The 17,357-nt window shown below is 44.2% G+C and overlaps 1 protein-coding gene across 4 annotated transcripts in view; it reads right to left on the reverse strand.

Annotated features, from left to right (window-relative positions):
* Nucleotides 1-954: 954 nt before the first annotated feature.
* The window catches only part of LOC138286719 (zinc finger protein 25-like), a 91,285-nt gene continuing 74,882 nt past the window's right edge, over nucleotides 955-17,357 (reverse strand). For 2 of the 4 annotated variants that reach the window (XM_069227235.1, XM_069227233.1), the window contains exon 7: nucleotides 955-14,992. In XM_069227235.1, the coding sequence (XP_069083336.1) occupies nucleotides 14,322-14,992 (671 nt within the window). In that variant the 3' untranslated portion in view covers nucleotides 955-14,321. Of the gene's footprint in view, nucleotides 14,996-17,357 lie in introns of all 4 variants that reach the window. The other 2 variants (XM_069227234.1, XM_069227232.1) reach the window with 1 other exon arrangement.

Below are 17,357 nucleotides of genomic sequence, written 5' to 3' on the forward strand. Positions count from 1 at the left end.
AAAATATCTGTGAACTGTATTTTAGCACAAGCACTTATGCATGTGTAGATTTGCTCACACAAAAATCTGTTGAGCATTTACAAGTTCACAATGACTCCAACCACTTTTTTCCCAATCCTGGAAGAACTACTTCTGTCATTATCAGGAGTACATTTCCAACCTTTCTCAGTATGGGGAAAGATTAAAGAACAGCTAGTGAACATACTTAAAACATGCAAGTTAACATCCTTAAAACATGCAAGCTAGTAGGTTTGCAGACTCAAAGGGATTCCAGCCCTGGAACTATTGCTTACTGCTTCCTCCAGCCCCAGTATGTAGATCTGCGGAAAGGTAGCAAAATAAAGGAATTGCTATAGTAGGGATTGAAATGGAAATGGAACTATTGCTTACTGCTTCCTCCAGCCCCAGTATGTAGATCTGCGGAAAGGTAGCAAAATAAAGGAATTGCTATAGTAGGGATTGAAATTGCAGGTATTCAAGCCCTACTATAGTATTTGCCCTGGCATATTCAGAGAGGCCATTTGCAGAGCTCTTACAGAATGAGATTGCTGCCATAAATTGTCGCCACACTACATGGCACCAGAGGGACAAGTAGATTTTTTTACAGAAGTAGATTTAAGAAGCAACCTGTCCCCTGGACAAGTAGATATTTTATTAAATTCCACACCTCTGGGGTCCCCCAGAGCTTGGGGAGCCCCCCTCACAGTGGGAGCTGTGGGGACTATTGTTCCACCACTGCGCTGAGTCAGAGGGCCTGTGACTGGTGATTAAAATAAGGCACTGGGTATTCACTTATGCTATTAAAATATTACAACTTTCCCACTTGCTGATCAGGAAATAAAGAGTAATTTTCACCCATTAAGGACTTTGGATTGAAATTATACACACCATTTTACAACAATCTTTAACAAACAGTCAATCATTTACAAATACTGAGACTCCAAGATTGTTTCAAGTATTTAATAAAATATGTTAAACCACATTATCAAAATGCAGAGTGTTAATTTACCAGCCTTTTTTTTGCAAGAACCAGTCGAGGTCTATCTGGATGCGTGTCACGCTGCTATGAATGGTTGACAGAGGTCTGACCTTTGTGGAAGCATTAGGTGTTGTGCACCAGCAGTGCTTAATTGGTAAAAAAATAAAATTAAAATAAAAAAAGTGCCAGGGCCCTTGCCAGGAGACTACTGCAGCTTGCACGATCCATTGCTACGGTGAGTGCTATCAATGACAATTCAGGCTTTTTATACGCTAAAAATGTCTAGTACCCGCCGCCCAAGCCATTCTTTCACGCTTTGCATGCCAGGTATCAGTCATTTTTCACATAAGTAGAATTATTAAACAAGTGTTGTTGTCTTCACCACAAAATTAGTCAAGCAGTGCCACCATGTGGCAGTCTGTCATATGTGCCAGTATTGATTGACAATGAAGGGCCGGTGCCGAGCACCAGAAACCACTGGCTCAAATTAAGCACTGTGCATCAGGGACCTGCAGCTGCTCCTCTTGTGCTGCGGATGGAGCGCTTTGCATAGGCACATCTGTTATACAGAGAAATGTGAGATTAGCAGAATGGTCCTACGAACCCTGATTGGATGATCCAGTGTGCCACTGGCTTTCTGGTACAGATCCTTACTCTGCGTCAGGAAACTAATTTACCAAGTAGCAGTACTACTGGGAAGATTTTTCAGCGATACTGGGGATGCTTCGCTGATTACCAGTATGTCATCATCTTAGTTTCTGTTACTTACTGTTTTCGCTGCGTGGTTAAATAAGTATTACAAAAAAATGAGGCCCTATTTAGACTCTTCACTCAGTAAGAGATGCAAGAATGAAACCGAGAATCCTGTGTTTCTGTCTAGACAGGGACTGCCAGTTCAGGCTGGACTGGTCCTGCTGGAGGAGAAACAAACCAGATTCGTGTTTGGATGGTTTCTATCCGGAGTGGCGCAGAAGCAACTAAGAGGTGGACTAGAACAGTGGTTCTTAATCTGTGGACCACAGACCCATGGCGGTCTGCAAAGCCTACTAAGGGGGTCTGCGGCTGCTTAGAAAATTAAATATTAACAAACTGAAAACTGTATCTAAATAAAGAAGCAAAGTGTAAAACAGAAACATTTGAAATGTTCTGTAAATTTGAAGGAACTTCAAATTTAAAGCTAAACTATAAGTTAGCACCTCGGATTGATTCATGAGGATGCTGGGCGAAGTGTGTCCTTGACCGAATCAGGAAAAGGTCTAACCTACAATTTAGATTCTTGTATTTTTTGTGAATTAAATAAAATACTTCATCGCTTGCGTGTTTGTTTAATGAATGCTAGTTTCTGTATTTTTTTCATAATGATTTGCGGTTCAAATCGTCAAAAATGCTTAGGCCTCGGTCCCCGGGCTCCAATAATGGTTCAGTGGGAGGTCCCGGATTCCAATATTGATTCAGTGAGCGGTTCCCAGTAATGAGCTCCACAGATATTAAAAGGTTAAGAACCACAGGACTGGAAAGTGGACCAAGCTATTATCAGTGGCTGGAATGAATGCAAGCATCCCACTGATTACCTTTTTATCTTTCTCTTGACTGACCTGTCTGGATGGTGAACAAGGAGATTTAATTCACCTTTGTAATTGTTATCACAGTTCCTGTCTTATCACAGACATCTACATTTGCGCGGAATCAGACGCAGTTCCAGTGCTGCTTATATACACCCTCGGAAAACTTGAACTCAATTATTTTTTTCATTTATCAACTGAGCTTCACATTTAATTACCTTCATGAAGAAAATCAACATTGTACTGAACAATAAAATATAATTAAATAGCCAAAATGCAGCAGAGAGAAAATAAAATGTGAACAATTGTGCAAGACTCCTTCTTAGACATACAAACATCAATATACCTAAATTTCCACTATTGTGCAAACTTGATGCACTCACACACCCACTTCCTGTTTCCGGGGTGTGCCATTTAAGTTGTATAACTTAAGCCTCCTAGCAGTTCTTGTGGAACAGAAATGGCTGAAGGCGCACACTGATACCGAAGAGAGTGAGGGGGTGGGGCACTATAACTCTCCAAGTGTGACAGACACACAGACAGCTAGAGAGTGGGGGAGTGGTGCACCATAAATCTCTGAGGGTGACAGACAGACACACAGACAGCTAGAGAGAGTGAGGGAGTGATGCAGCATAGCTCTCTGAGGGGGACAGACAGATTGACATACAGACAACTAGAGAGAGTGAGGGAGTGATGCAGCGTAAATCTCTACGGGTGACAGACTGACATACAGCCAGCTAGAGAGAGTGTGGAAGTGATGCACCATAAATCTCCGAGGGTGACAGACAGACTGACATACAGACAGCTAGAGAGAGTGAGGGAGTGATGCAACATAGGTCCCCTGAGGGGGACAGACAGATTGACATACAGACAGCTAGAGAGAGTGAGGGAGTGATGCAGCGTAAATCTCTGAGGGGAACAGACACACAGACAGCTAGAGAGTGAGGGAGTGATGCACCGTAAATCTCAGAGACTGACAGACTGACACACAGACAGCTAGAGAGTGAGGGAGTGATGCACCGTAAATCTCGGAGAGTGACAGACCAACATACAGACAGTTAAGGAGAGTGAGGGAGTGGTGCACCATAACTCTCTGGGGGGACAGACACACAGACAACTAGAGAGTGAGGGAGTGATGCACCGTAAATCTCAGAGACTGACACACAGACAGCTAGAGTGAGGGAGTGATGCACCGTAAATCTTTACGGGTGACAGACTGACATACAGACAGCTAGAGAGAGTGAGGGAGTGATGCACCGTAAATCTCAGAGACTGACACACAGACAGCTAGAGTGAGGGAGTGATGCACTTTAAATCTCGGAGAGTTACAGACTAACATACAGACAGCTAGAGAGAGTGAGGGAGTGATGCACCGTAACTCTCTGAGGGTGACAGACACACAGACAGCTAGAGAGTGAGGGAGTGATGCACCGTAAATCTCAGAGAATGACAGACTGACATACAGACAGCTAGAGAGTGAGGGAGGGATGCACTGCAACTCCCTGAGGGTGACAGACAGCTAGAATGTTTCTACATCTGGCTGGGGTTAACCTTGTTGTCCCTTGTCAGGTTTTGAAAATATCTTGGGTCAGATTTATACCAATTATGAATGACACGTTTCTTTAAAGTAGCCCTTTAAAAAAAATGTGTTGCTTTTTAAGCTTTAAAATTGTATTTGAAATAAAGCACAATGGTTAACTGACCCTTGCATCCCTTTGATTGCACAAAATCAAAATTTGCGACCTACCTCTTGAATATTAATGTCCCTGGTCGGACTACAACCCACTGTGAATTGGAAGTTTGGGAACCAGCTAGACATTAAATAGGTTGTTTCACCATTTTTCAAAATTCCACTCTGGTTGCAAAAATACTGGTCGCACATTGAAATCAGTTTTTGCACCCAGTGTAATGATACACCTAGCCGTTATTCCTTGTGCAGACTACAGAATACTTTGGTCCCAACTTCTTCCCCCTCCCTTTACAATCTCCTCAACCATGTTTCCTGGCAGTAACCCTGTAGAGCTGGGCCCACAGGACTAATGTAAAGGAAGAAAAGTGGGTGCTCTGTGGGCGGTGTGGGTGTGGGAAGATAGGGCACTGCAGGGCAGGGATGAGACTGTCTTACTTTGGTTATTGTGAGCATTATAGAAGTCTTACAAGAACCCTTCGCAGTCATTAACACAGGGGAGAACCATGCCTCCAGGTGAACATTCCTGGACAGAAGCCAGTACAGGCACCGCTCCTGCCTGGTAATCCTTGAAAAGTGCAGGCAAAGTCTACTACTAAGAACAGGAGTAAACAGGTCTATACCAGCAATGCATGACCCTTTCCTGGACAGATCAAAAGTAGCAAAAAGATAGTTGCATGTACGTAGAACGCTTTCTTATCCAGATTCCATCTCCCGAATGGCGTCCCCTGGCACAGCAGGAGTTGGATCACATTTTGGGAGGATGGTGTCCTGTTGGAAAGGGAAAGGAGAGGGTACTTTAGGCTCAAACTCTAGCCCTGGCTGGATCTCCACCCTGCCTGAGAAGAACTTCACGAACGAGACCACTATACGAGACAGTCCAGTTGTCCTTGAACTCATCTTAATTATATTCAAAAATCACTTTGGCTGACAGAAGGCAAACTGGAACCCAAAAAGAAGCTGAATGGGTGGAGCCTGTGAGGTTTGCAGCACCACTGGAAAGACTGGTGAAGCAATAGGGGAATGCCCCTCATGGTGATCAAACATTTTTGTAATATAGCTGCAAGTGACTGCATTCATGAAAACTCCGACTCATCCTGATGAAAAGGCTTTCATCACTGCCCACAGAGCCCTAAGCAGGGGCATGGAGAGGGCAAGCAGAAAGGAAAGTGTTATTTACCCAGAAAGCATCTGTTTGTGACATGTAGTGCTGTAGTTTCACATGCTTTGCATAAGTTCGACATCTAGTGTTAGGTCCAGAGTGTTACAAGTTTTTGTTCGAAGAATCTTTTCAAGTCACGGGATCGGGTCACTCCTCCTCTCAGTGATACTGTACATGGGCATTGAGTCCTTTGTTAGAGTGCTTTCTCGCAGGCGGGTGAGGAAGGGGTATATAGAGAGTAATGAGAAAGAAATGTCCATGCAATGTATTTACATATTTACCATATTTATATATTAACATAACTATAATGGCCACAGGCATCCAGGGGGGAGGGTGCATGTGAATCTACAGCTCTACATGCTACAAACAGATGTCTACTGGGTAAGTAACATTTTCCGTTCAATGGCATGTGTGGCTGGAGATACACATGCTTTGCACAGACTGTAAGGCAGTCCCTCCATATAAGCGATGACTAGCATGTGGGAGTTGCAGTTAACTAAAAAAGTGTTCTGAGCACTGCCTGCCCAACATTGGCTTGTTGGCATGCTAATATATCTACACAATAGTGTTTAGTAAATGTGTGTGGTGTAGACCATGTAGCAGCTTTACATATATCTGCTATGGGGATATTACCCAGAAAAGCCACAGAAGCACCTTCCTTTCCGGTGGAATGTACCCTGGGGATAATAGGAACCTGCCTCTCGGTCTTTAGCATAGCAAGTCTGAATACATTTGATTATCGATGTAGCGATACAATTTTTTGATATTGGGTTACCCTTATGAAGTACTGAAAATGCTACAAACAGGTGTTTTGATTCCCTAAGTTCTTTGGTTCTGTCAATATACAATACATGAGAACCCTTTCAACATCCAGTGTATGAAAAGCTCTTTCTGCTACCGAGACTGGCAGCGGGAAGAGCACTGGTAATTCAATAGACTGGCTGATATAGAATTGTGAGACACCTTTTGGAAGGCATTTAGGGTTTATTCTTAGAACTAATCTATCCCTGTGCATTTGGAAGAATGGTTCTTCTAAAGTTCAAGCCTGAAGCTCACTTACACGTCTTAGGGAAGTGATAGCCACGAGAAAAGCCACTTTGCATGAAAGGAACTGTAACTGCCATGAATGCATTGGCTCGGAAGGTGGACCCATGAGCACAGTAAGTACAACATCAAGGTTCCAGGATGGTGCTGAAGGTACCCTGGTGGAATGAATCTTAAGGCCTTCCATGAAAGCCTTAATAACTGGTATTCTGAATAGAGAGGTGTGTTGTCTGTTTTGGAGATCTGCAGCGATAGCTGATAAATGAAGACAAATAGATGAAAATGCTCATTATGCTTTCTGCAAATGTAGCAAATAACAAACAATGTCTTGAACCAAAGCTTTGAGTGGGTCAATGTGTTTAGATTGATAGTAGCAGACAAAACGTTTCAATTTTGCAGCATAACCCTGTCTGGTTGTAGGTTTACGTGCTTCTTTCAGAAGGTCCATACATTCCGGTAGTAGTTTTAAGTGACTAAACTCTAAGGCTTCAGGAGCCAATCGCAAGGTTCAGCGATTTGGGGTCTGGATGCCTTATCTGCCCTTGATTCAGAGTAAGAAGGTCCGGCCTGTTGGGGAGCTTTTCATGTGGAACTAGTGATAGAGTCCAGAAGTCTGGTGAACCAAGGGTGACGTGCCTATGTAGGTGCGACAAGTATCACAGTGAGAGAGGTTTACCTCAATTTGCGAACTAGAGATGGGACGAGTGGGAGAGGCAGAAAAGTCTAAGCAACTATCCATGACCAATTCATCCATACAGCACTGCCCTTGGACTCAGCGTGTGAGTAAATGGATGTAAAGTTTTGGCATTTTGTATTTTCTGCAGTGGCAAAGAGGTCTATTTGGGGTGTTCCCCACTTTAGGAAGTACTGTTGAAGGACTTGTGGGTGGGGTTCCCATTCATGGACTTGTTGCTGCATCCTGCTGAGCAGGTCTGCACATTGGTTGTCCGTGCCTGGGAGATACTCTGCCACTAAGTGAATGTGGTGGTGAATTGCCCATTACCATTGTTTGAGCAAGACGTGGCAGCTGAGACGAACGTGCCCCTTCCGTTTCTGCAGATAATACATGGCTGTCATGTAGTCTGTACGGACTAGAACCACTTGGTGCAAGAGGTGTTGAGGTGTAGAGTGCTAGGAAGACTGCTTGAAGTTCCAGGTTTCCAGGTAGTTTATATGTAAAGACTGATGATTGGATAGACCCTGTATTGTTAGGTTGTGAAGGTGAGCTCCCCAACCTGTCAGTGATGCATCTGTAGTCAGAATGATTTGAGGCACAGGGTCTAAAAAGGGCCGCCTCTTTGAGAGGTTGGCGTAGTTCCACCATTGCAGAGAGGGGTGAGTCTGGCAGTCCAACAACACTAGATCTTCCAGATGACCCTGTGACTGAGACCACTGATGAGACAGACACTGCTGTAGGGTTCATATGTGCCGTCTGGCATGAGGTACGATGGCAATGCAAGAAGCCGTTACACCTAATAGTCGCATCATAGTTTCCACTGTGTAAGTGAGGTCTTCCTGTAACTGGGAAATTAAGTTTTGAAAAGTCTGAATCCGTGCTGGACTTAGATATGCTAACCCCAACCGCGCAATGAGCACTGCTCCTAGATAAGGTTATATCTGCAAAGGTTGAAAATGGGATTTTGGAAAGTTGATGGTGAATCCCAGAGTGTGAAGGAGATCCACTGTTAGCTGAGGGTGTAGCTGACAGTGTTGGCTTTGATGAGCCAATAATCAAGTATGGGAAGACATGAATGTGTTGACGTCTGAGATATGCAGCAACTACAGCTAGCTAAGCACTTTGTGAAGACCCTGGGAGGGTTTTTGTGACCCCAAAAGGTAAAACTTTGAACTGGTAATGCTTTCCTGCAATCATGAATCTGAGATATTTGCGGTGTGCTGGGTGAATGGGAATATGAAAGTAAGCATCCTTTAGATCTAACACTATCATAAAGTCGCCTGGCTGTAACAGTGGAAAGACATCTTGGAGGGTGACCATATGGAAATTCTCTGAAAGAATGTAGAGATTTAACAGTCTGAGATCTAGGATTGGCCTTAGTGATCTGCCCTTCTCTGGTATAAGGAAGTATAGGGAGTGTATTACTGATCTTTGATGTGACAAGGGGACTGGTTCTATGGCCCGTTTGAGAAGGAAGGATTGAACCTCTTCTTTGAGAAGTGTAAGGTATTCTTGTGAGAATTTGTGAGTGTGAGGGGGACTGTTTGGTGGATTGGAAGTGAGCTCCAGACAATAACCATGTTGGATAATTGAAAGGACCCACTGGTCTGTGGCAATATTGGACCATTGTGGGTAAAAGACTTTTAGTCTTCCCCTGACCGGAGAAGTATGAGGTGGTGGAAGGTGTAGGTAGTCACTGACGGGTACTGGAGGCAGATCCTCAGGAGGTGGATGCCTTACCTCTGCCTTTGATTTGTGTCTCTGTATGATCTCCTAAAGGAACCTGTTATAAACATGGGCGGCTTGTTTGGTTTGGGAGGTGGCAGACTCTGTAGACAAGGGTTTGAAGCCTCCCCTGAATGGTGGCCGACGAAAATTACCATGTTGTGTAGCGTTTAGTAGAGCCCCCATTGCTTTAGCTTTCTCAGAGTCCTTTTAAGATTATCACGTGTGGTATCCACTTGTCTAAATAGCCCTATTGAACGGCATGATTACTACTGCGGACCTACGGCACAACAAATGCAATTGTTGGTGATAGCTTGACTTTCTGACACTATTTCTTATGCTATATTCTTCTGGGAGGTACTGAAGGAGATCCTCCATTTCGTCCCAGTGGGCCCGATTTTAGCGTGCTAACAGTGCTTGCGAATCAGCGATATGCCAATGATAGGCAGCTTGTGGAGCTACTCTTTTTTTTTGCTTTCGTTTTTAGGAGGGGGTGAATCTCCTGTAGACTATTAGCACGTTTTCATGCAGTGCTGACCACAACAGAATCAGGAGGGATATGAGCGTGGATAAACAGGTAGGAGCTGCTTTGAATTTGTTATCAACCCTAGGGGTGATGACTCTGGACCTTAGGGGTTCTTTAAAAATGTCATGAGCATGACGAAGCATGCTGGGTAGGATGGGGAGGAATTTACTTTCTTTGTGTGTAGCTGTAAGCGTGTCAAAAAGGAACCTTGCTATCACATGCTGATATGATGAAGAATCTTCAGGTGGTGATGGTCGTGCAGGGCATCGATCTGGATTATTTGGTAATATGGGATCTGGATCAAGTGAATCCCATGGATCTAGATAATGAGGTGCACCACCTAAGTCGTCATCTTGAGGTGAGGGTGAACCTTGTGGTGAAAACTATGGTATAGGAGGTGGATGAGAACGTAGAGGTGGAGGGGTGGAAAGAAGAACTGGAGAATGAGGAACAGAACGAACTGGAGCTTTGTCCTTGGAGGCCTTTTTTTGTGGGTGTCCAAGGTGTCTTCCTAAATTAACTTCCTCTTTAATGGAACAGGGGGAAAAGGAGAGGAACAATAATTCTTCCTGTTCCTTTTTAGTGTGGAGCTGTAAACCTCTAAAATTGATTCCACTGGTGAAGTAGAATCTGTAGTTTGACTGGTGTTCTCATGAGGCACAATCTTGTGTTTCAAAATTTTCGGCACCAAGGTTTTCAGTCGGTGTGACGGGGTCAGCTTCAAAGCTGATTTTGAGGCTTTCTTGGTCAATTCCGAACCATCTGACGGTTCGGCTAGATCCCAAAGCTATATGTGAATTGGTCAAGCTGGAGGTCGATGCCGAAGACATTTTGGTCTAGGCTATCTTTGGTGCCAGGCCGGCAGGTGGAGCATGTGAAGGAGATATGGCCCAAAAAGTGGTGGTCCAGTGGCCTCTTTGTGGGGCTTTTTCAAAGTCTTTTTGGAGTAGGGCTTATTCTACTCACAGGTTGTGCTGATGTCACTGGTTGACTCTCAATGTCGGATTGTACATCTGACTCAGAGTCCTCGATGGAGAAGGCCTCCTCTCGATCTGGCGCCTCCTGCGCGTGTTCTTCCCCAAAGATATCAGACATGTCCTCTGGAGTCTTGGTCGCCATTGCCAGCCAACGAGCTCTTCAGTTCCGGATCGTCTTTTTTGATTGAAAGGAACAGCAGGCGTCACAACTCTGTTCATTGTGGTCAGGGGACAAGAACAGATCACACACCAGATGTTGGTCGGTGTGGGGAAATTTAGAGTGACATTGAGGGCAAAACCGAAATGGAGTACGTTCCATTAGCCCTGCATAGTCCGACGCCACGTGGAGGAGTAGGCCAGAAATCGACGAGTACGCCCCAAAGGGTGGTGAGTCGGATCCCTGAGTTGGAATTCAGACTGACAAGGCAATAATCTGACAACGCGATCAAAGTACAATACCCTTACTGATAGAAATATGAAATAGAACATTTCTGAGTGTTCCAAGTCAAGAAAAACAGGAGTGAGAGGAACATACGTCCAAAGTTGACGGCAGAGTTAAAACAATCTAACAAAAGACTCGATGCCCATGTGTAATATCACCGTGAGGAGGAGTCACTCGATCCTGTGACTCAAAAAGATTCTTCGAACAAAAACAACTTGCAACACTCTGGACCCAACACTAGATGGCGGTCTTATACAAAACATGTGTATCTACAACCACTCATGTCTCAAAACACCTAGAATGAAAACAGGTAGATAGATCTTTGTGAGGAGTCACCAGAACTGTACAAAAGATGTGAATCCTTTTTTTTCAGTAGCAACTTTACATGAGCAGTCTTTCCTATTGAAATCTTTTCCTTTTAACATCCACACTACTGTGTAATGCCCAAGGAAAACCAAAGTTTAGAGATGGCATCAGAGGTATGCAACAGCATAAAAAAGGACATCAGAGGAAAAATAAGAGATTTGGAATATCTTCACCTCATCACTGATCCTCGAGAGAACCACAAAAGCAATGGAATGGAGGAGGATGTGTGCACTTCATCATGGGACCAAAAGAATGGCTACCACCACAAAGACAGCAAAGATACTACTCCAAACAAAATGTGGGTAGAGTAGCTTTCTCTTTTAGACAACAAGATCCAGAAACTGAATGCTGCTTCTCTGATTCAGCTGCAGAAAGAACAACTGACAAAGCTAGAAATAAACAACCTAAGGGACTATTTTCCTGAGGCAATCTTCACACCCATTCTGCCATCCTGGACGTCTGGCTGTGAATGAACGCAGGAGAATATATCTTCTTCTTAAACCAAAGCCAAAGGAGATACTTTAGCTACAGAGTTGACCCCTCATTCATCCTGCCTGCTGACATTTGGTAATATGTTTATCAATTCGAACAAGAGCATAGTGACCAGAGAACAGAAAAAGTGCTGGTATTATCCTGTTAACCTCTTCCAATTTGCAGTGTGCCTCTCCTTCTCCTGCAACCGCGAGTCCAACGTGACTTTGCTTTCCCGAGATCCACCAGGCCTTCAGGCCTGCATTTGGTGTGAGGACTAAGGGAAAGGACACATCCAAAGCATCCCCTTCAAAGAGTGAGATGGCTCCGACCACTAGATCAGGCACCCGATCTATAACAGTACTAGAATCCTGCCTCTACATGCTCAGGAGAAGGCGGAGGGTGGAACTCGGAGAGAAGGCATAGACGACCAGATAAAGGTTTGAGATGTCTCTTATGTCAAGGACGTGTGGATGGAATGTAAGCAGAATGTTCAGAACAGAAGCTGGACTTGTATGCTCAGAGGATGAAGGAGGGGTGGTAAGTAAAACAAGGCAAGGAAGAAGGAAAATAGCTCAATAGTAGTCTGCATAAAGGCAACAAATATAGAAACACTCTATAGAAACAACTACACTGACCTGTCACATGATGCAAACCCCCTTAAACTGGAAAAGGGATATAATGTGGAAGTGTGGAGCAAGCAGTGCTGAAGTTCATTCTCATTGTGCCTTTGGACATACCCAAAGCTAGCCTCGTTCCAAAACTGCTTGCCAAAGAATCACAAACATAATAATACACTGACGCGCACAGAGACGACATGCTAACAGAGGCAGACCCAAACAGACAGGTTCAAGATGACATTCACAAAAATAAAACTATTAGACCCATCTGCAAACAGAAAGAGAGATTAATGCATATAGCCAGCAAAATAGTCAGAGAGGATGGGAGAACTTGAGTGATAGAGAGACATACACGTGCACACAGGAGGGTGGACTAGAGAGTACTAGAAACACTAACAGCCTTGTTTACGGCCTGAGGGACAGGATACTTAGCGAACACATGGCAGAGATCCAGTCCACAATATTCCGAGTGCCACGGTCTAAACTGCACTTGTGATGTGGCGGGTGGCATGTCCGCTATGTTTGCAATGGAGTATCCCATCTGCCAAACTGTACATAAGGGCACACGTTTGTAGAACACACATAAAATCGTAACAAGTGAGAGACTAACATACCCACAGCAATAACCATGGGGAAAGAGAGTGAAAAGCACAAATAAACAATGACGGCAAGAAAGGAGATGAAAAGACAGCCATAGAGACAGGAGGACATAAGAGACCAACTGAAGATACTGTCAGATGACACCAAAGCACAGGCAGAGGCATATATCGAGCACAGAGATTTAAAATTGAAAGGAAGAGGGAAGGAGGAGAGACTGAGAAACTACAAGGGAGACTGAAAAACGCAGGAGGAAAGACAGCTAAAAGTTTAGCTATGATTTTGGGGTTTCACCAGCCATTTCCGTTTACTCATTTGGATGTTCGACTATTTGGAGGTACTGTATGAGGTTGGAGAACCCGAGCATGTCACTGCTATTACGTCCTTTTGATTATTTTGGTTCTGTCAGTACTATATATAGTGCCAATAATATAAACAGTATACCATTCGCTGGATATTACGATCATGTGCTCTATACACTGACTGTTCTCTTGGTAGACTTTACTTGCATCAGTACTAAGCACCAGCTGTACTAAACACTGGTTGCTGAATACTGGTTGCAATCTGGCACCAGTATTTTGAAAACTGACCAATGTACTAATAGGTTGGTTCACAAAATACCAAATCATAGTAGTTCATAATACAACCTACCTCATGGATATGAGCACGAATGGAGGTCATCATAGGGAGAGCAGCCTGCTGGGGTCAGCAGACCACCATGTCGTTGATTGCTTTCTAATAAAGAAAACTTTTAAAATAAAATGCAGCCAGTTTCCCTTAAAGCAAACGGTACTGCGTTTAAAAAGAAAAGTTTTATTTATTTTGTTTGTTTAAGAGGAAATGTAATAAACTTTTTTCTTTTACACTGACAAACGGGAAAGGGTCCCAAGAAGACCTCTTCCCTTTTGCAAATCGGTCCCCCGCGTTTGCGGTGTCAAGATATCAATACGTTGCAACAGCAGCTCGGTCGCAAAACATTGATACATGGCATACAGGTTCAGTATTTAGAAGGGACGCCTACAATACACCCTTTCCAAATACCAAATCAGTATCCATTTCTGAACATATTTAGTAACTGAGAAACACTTTTCTGAATCACTAATTGTGTTCAGAACATAAACAATAGTTTTAGCATTCACATACCCTCTGATTTACTGATTCTGAGGGTTTGTAAATGCATAAACCCTTTGTACATCTGGCCCTTTGTGCCTTACTAACGTAGTTAATACGGAGTTGTCTTTATTTCTATTAGGAAAGATTATGTAAATATCTCTTGATTTCTCTTCATGGGAGTCACCTTTCTGTTTGGAATGTTATCTATTGAATCTCAAAGTGTTGTCCCTGCCATTCTCATGACCCAGTACCTCCTCTTGAAATTGTATAGTGCTTCATACTAGTTTACAAACATTACATTTTGTGTTGTGATGTTTGTTCTATTTATATTTATAAAATATACGAACTGATCGACTGCTAAGGTGGCGCTCTTATCACACATGCTTTTTTCGATGTTGATTTAACTCACCTTTCTGAGTGAAGCATTTCTCGCATTCAGTACATTTGTATGGTCGCTCTCCAGTGTGTGTTCTAATATGTCCATTAAGATAATCTTTGCGACTGAAGCTTCTGTAACAGAATGTGCATGTATATGGTTTTTCCCCAGTGTGTATTCTATAATGGTTTATAAGATTCCCCTTATGGAGAAAGCTTTTCCCACAGTCAGTACAGGTATAGGGCCTCACCCGGGAATGTGTCCCTTTATGTCCAACAAACCTCTCCTTGAGACTGTCGCTATTACCACATTTAGCGTAAGTGTACGATGTCTGCTGTTGTTGTGTATTTGAAAGATCGTTGAGGAATTGTGAATTGCTTGGAAGAAATTCAAAGTCATCATAAGTCTGGGTTAACTCTCCCACGGGTGCTCCGGGAAATGCACCAACATGCTGTGTTGTGCTGGATCCATCTGCACATTGAGCTGCTGCATCGTCTCCCTGCTCCTGGTAAGCTCCCGACAACAGCTGGCTTCTAGAATGTATATCCTTGTGGAAGTTCTCAAGCACCTTGGTGGTGGTCTTCCGAACTAAAGCTCTACACAGTGGTTTCCGTTTGGTCCACCGTATGGACTCTCCAATTTTTCTTTTCCTGTTCAAGCTTCTATCACCTGCTGGATTTAAGGGAGAGTTACTAGTTACAATTCATTTTTGCAAAAACAATCTGTAGAATAATGATTTTCCCTGAGTAAATGCGAGTAGGAAAACAATTTATCTGCATTGAATGCCAGGAATGTGAACTGAGTAAAATGCAATGAAACTGGTAGTGTGCACAGGTGTGCACGCAGGCAAGCACAACACACGCACACACACACACACACCGCCCCCCCCCCATGTTTTAAGTTACTTTATCTTACTTTGTGACAACAATGTCAAGTGGCCAATCGGGCAATCAAGTGGCAGGACCAGTGTCTGTATGTGTTCTAGTATCTCATTAATCTGAAGAGGCTTAGATAATATTGAGTGGAAGGGGGCGCCTGTCCCTTCACTTGAACAAATGGGCTACAGTGGCTCAACCTCAAGTGCTATTTGTTTAGATTCCAATTATATTCCTACTGATGCTCATATTAATGCGACGAGACCGCTAAAACCTGCAACTAAAAACAAAATGTTTTAAATTACCACAGCTTTACAATAAATTTAATGCATAAATAAATTGTATAGAGGACCTAAATAGGTCAGCAAAGTAGTAAAGTTTTTGTAGAGGGCAAAACTTGCCTGTGTGAGTTATTTTGTTGTGAACTGCTGTGTAATTACAGCAGCATATAGGAATGTTGGTGTGGCACTGCTGTAACATCTCAGCAGGTAAAGTCACCCTATCTGTGCTGCTGTAACACCTCAGCAGGGTACAGTCACCCTATCTGGGCTGCTGTAACACCTCAGCAGGGTACAGTCATCCTATCTGTGCTCCTGTAACATCTCAGCAGGGTACAGTCCCCAGTGTGTGCTGCTGTAACATCCCAGCAGGGTACAATCCCCAGTGTGTGCTCCTGTAACATCCCAGCAGGGTAGAGTCACCCTGGGTGTGCTGCTGTAACATCTCAAGGGGGTAGAGTAACCCTGACAGGTCTCATCACGGAACCCGGGCAGAGGCATATTGGCGGCAGCACTGGACCCTTGAAGAATGTGTGACTAAAGGGTGGTGCTCCCACCCGGCTCCAATGAAGATAGGCATTTATGAAACTCGAATACTGAGTGTGCTGACGAATTAAAGAGCATCTAGCAGCACGAATTAACTAGCCTCCTGATCATAGGACAGGTAGGGCTCTTCCTTACAATACTGGGACAGGGGGAAGGTCCTGATGAAGGCCGCATGACCCTAGTGGGCATTAAAAATAGGCTGAAACATGTTGACCCTCCTCAGAGATTGGGGTGTACAGGTGATTAATTCCTAAAACACCACCAATAATATTTTTATCCTGTCCAGGCTGCACCACAATAAATTAGTGAAGTGATCACCCTGAGTCAGTTTTAGATATTTTTTCTGTTGTTCGTCTGTGATCCCTGTACCATAATTGTTGGTCTTGTCTTTCGTGCTTATATGTCCCCCCACCCTTACTGCTCCACTCCAAAGGAGATTTATATTTTTGGAGTGTGTTAGCAGGGCCCTATGATGAAGCATGCCACAATTTGTGGGTGAGGGCCGTTTTTTCAAAATATTGTTGATTTTTTAATTAGTCGGGTCTGGAACTTGACTATATTCTTGTCCTTGCTGTGTGATGACACTGCTGTACAATCTCATCAGGGTACAGTCCCTCTCTTCGCTAGCCACCAGGTGCAGTCCTCAACAGTGCAGCCTCTCTTTGCTGGTCCCCCAGTGCAGCAGGGCAATCCATCTTCAGTCCTTCTTCCTCCAAGCCGGTCAAGAACTGAGCTCTGGCGGTCAGGGGTATACCCCTTTATGCTTGAAATGTGCACTCAGGGCAAGAAGCAGTTGGTAGCGGATGGGCTACCAGGTTCCTTCCTACCTGGTGCCAACTTCCTGTGGGGTCTGGCATCTGGCTATCCAAGGATGCACTATTCTCCCCACTCCCAAGATGACGAGACCCATCTCTTTTGTTGTTCAGTCCGCACTAGCCCCCGGCACCCGGGCCGTGGCTACCGCATGGCTACACAGCCCTGGGGAAATTGGTTTGGCAATTGGTTTCCTCTATCTACTTCCCGTGCCATCCTTTCTAACTCAACAATGGGGCAGCCCTCCTCTCTGGTGTTACATATCTGTCCTATCAAAGGTGGCTTCACCATTGATACCTGCCTTCTGGGGCTAGCACCCAAGTGGTTTCCTGGAGAAGGGAGGTGACACCTCCCTGGCCTGCAATCCCTCATTGCTCTCCTTCCTGGGAGTCGTTAGCACGTCTCTCCAGGAGGGCAGAAAGCGGTCACGTGGGGCAGGCTCTATGTGCGCCCGGGAAGGCACAGGAGTTTTAAAGGCATCAAAGTGGCAGCTTCGCTATAGCTGCACACTGCACAAGTCCC

This window comes from Pleurodeles waltl, chromosome 3_2 (genome assembly GCF_031143425.1).
Source record: "Pleurodeles waltl isolate 20211129_DDA chromosome 3_2, aPleWal1.hap1.20221129, whole genome shotgun sequence".
Classification (NCBI taxonomy): domain Eukaryota; kingdom Metazoa; phylum Chordata; class Amphibia; order Caudata; family Salamandridae; genus Pleurodeles; species Pleurodeles waltl.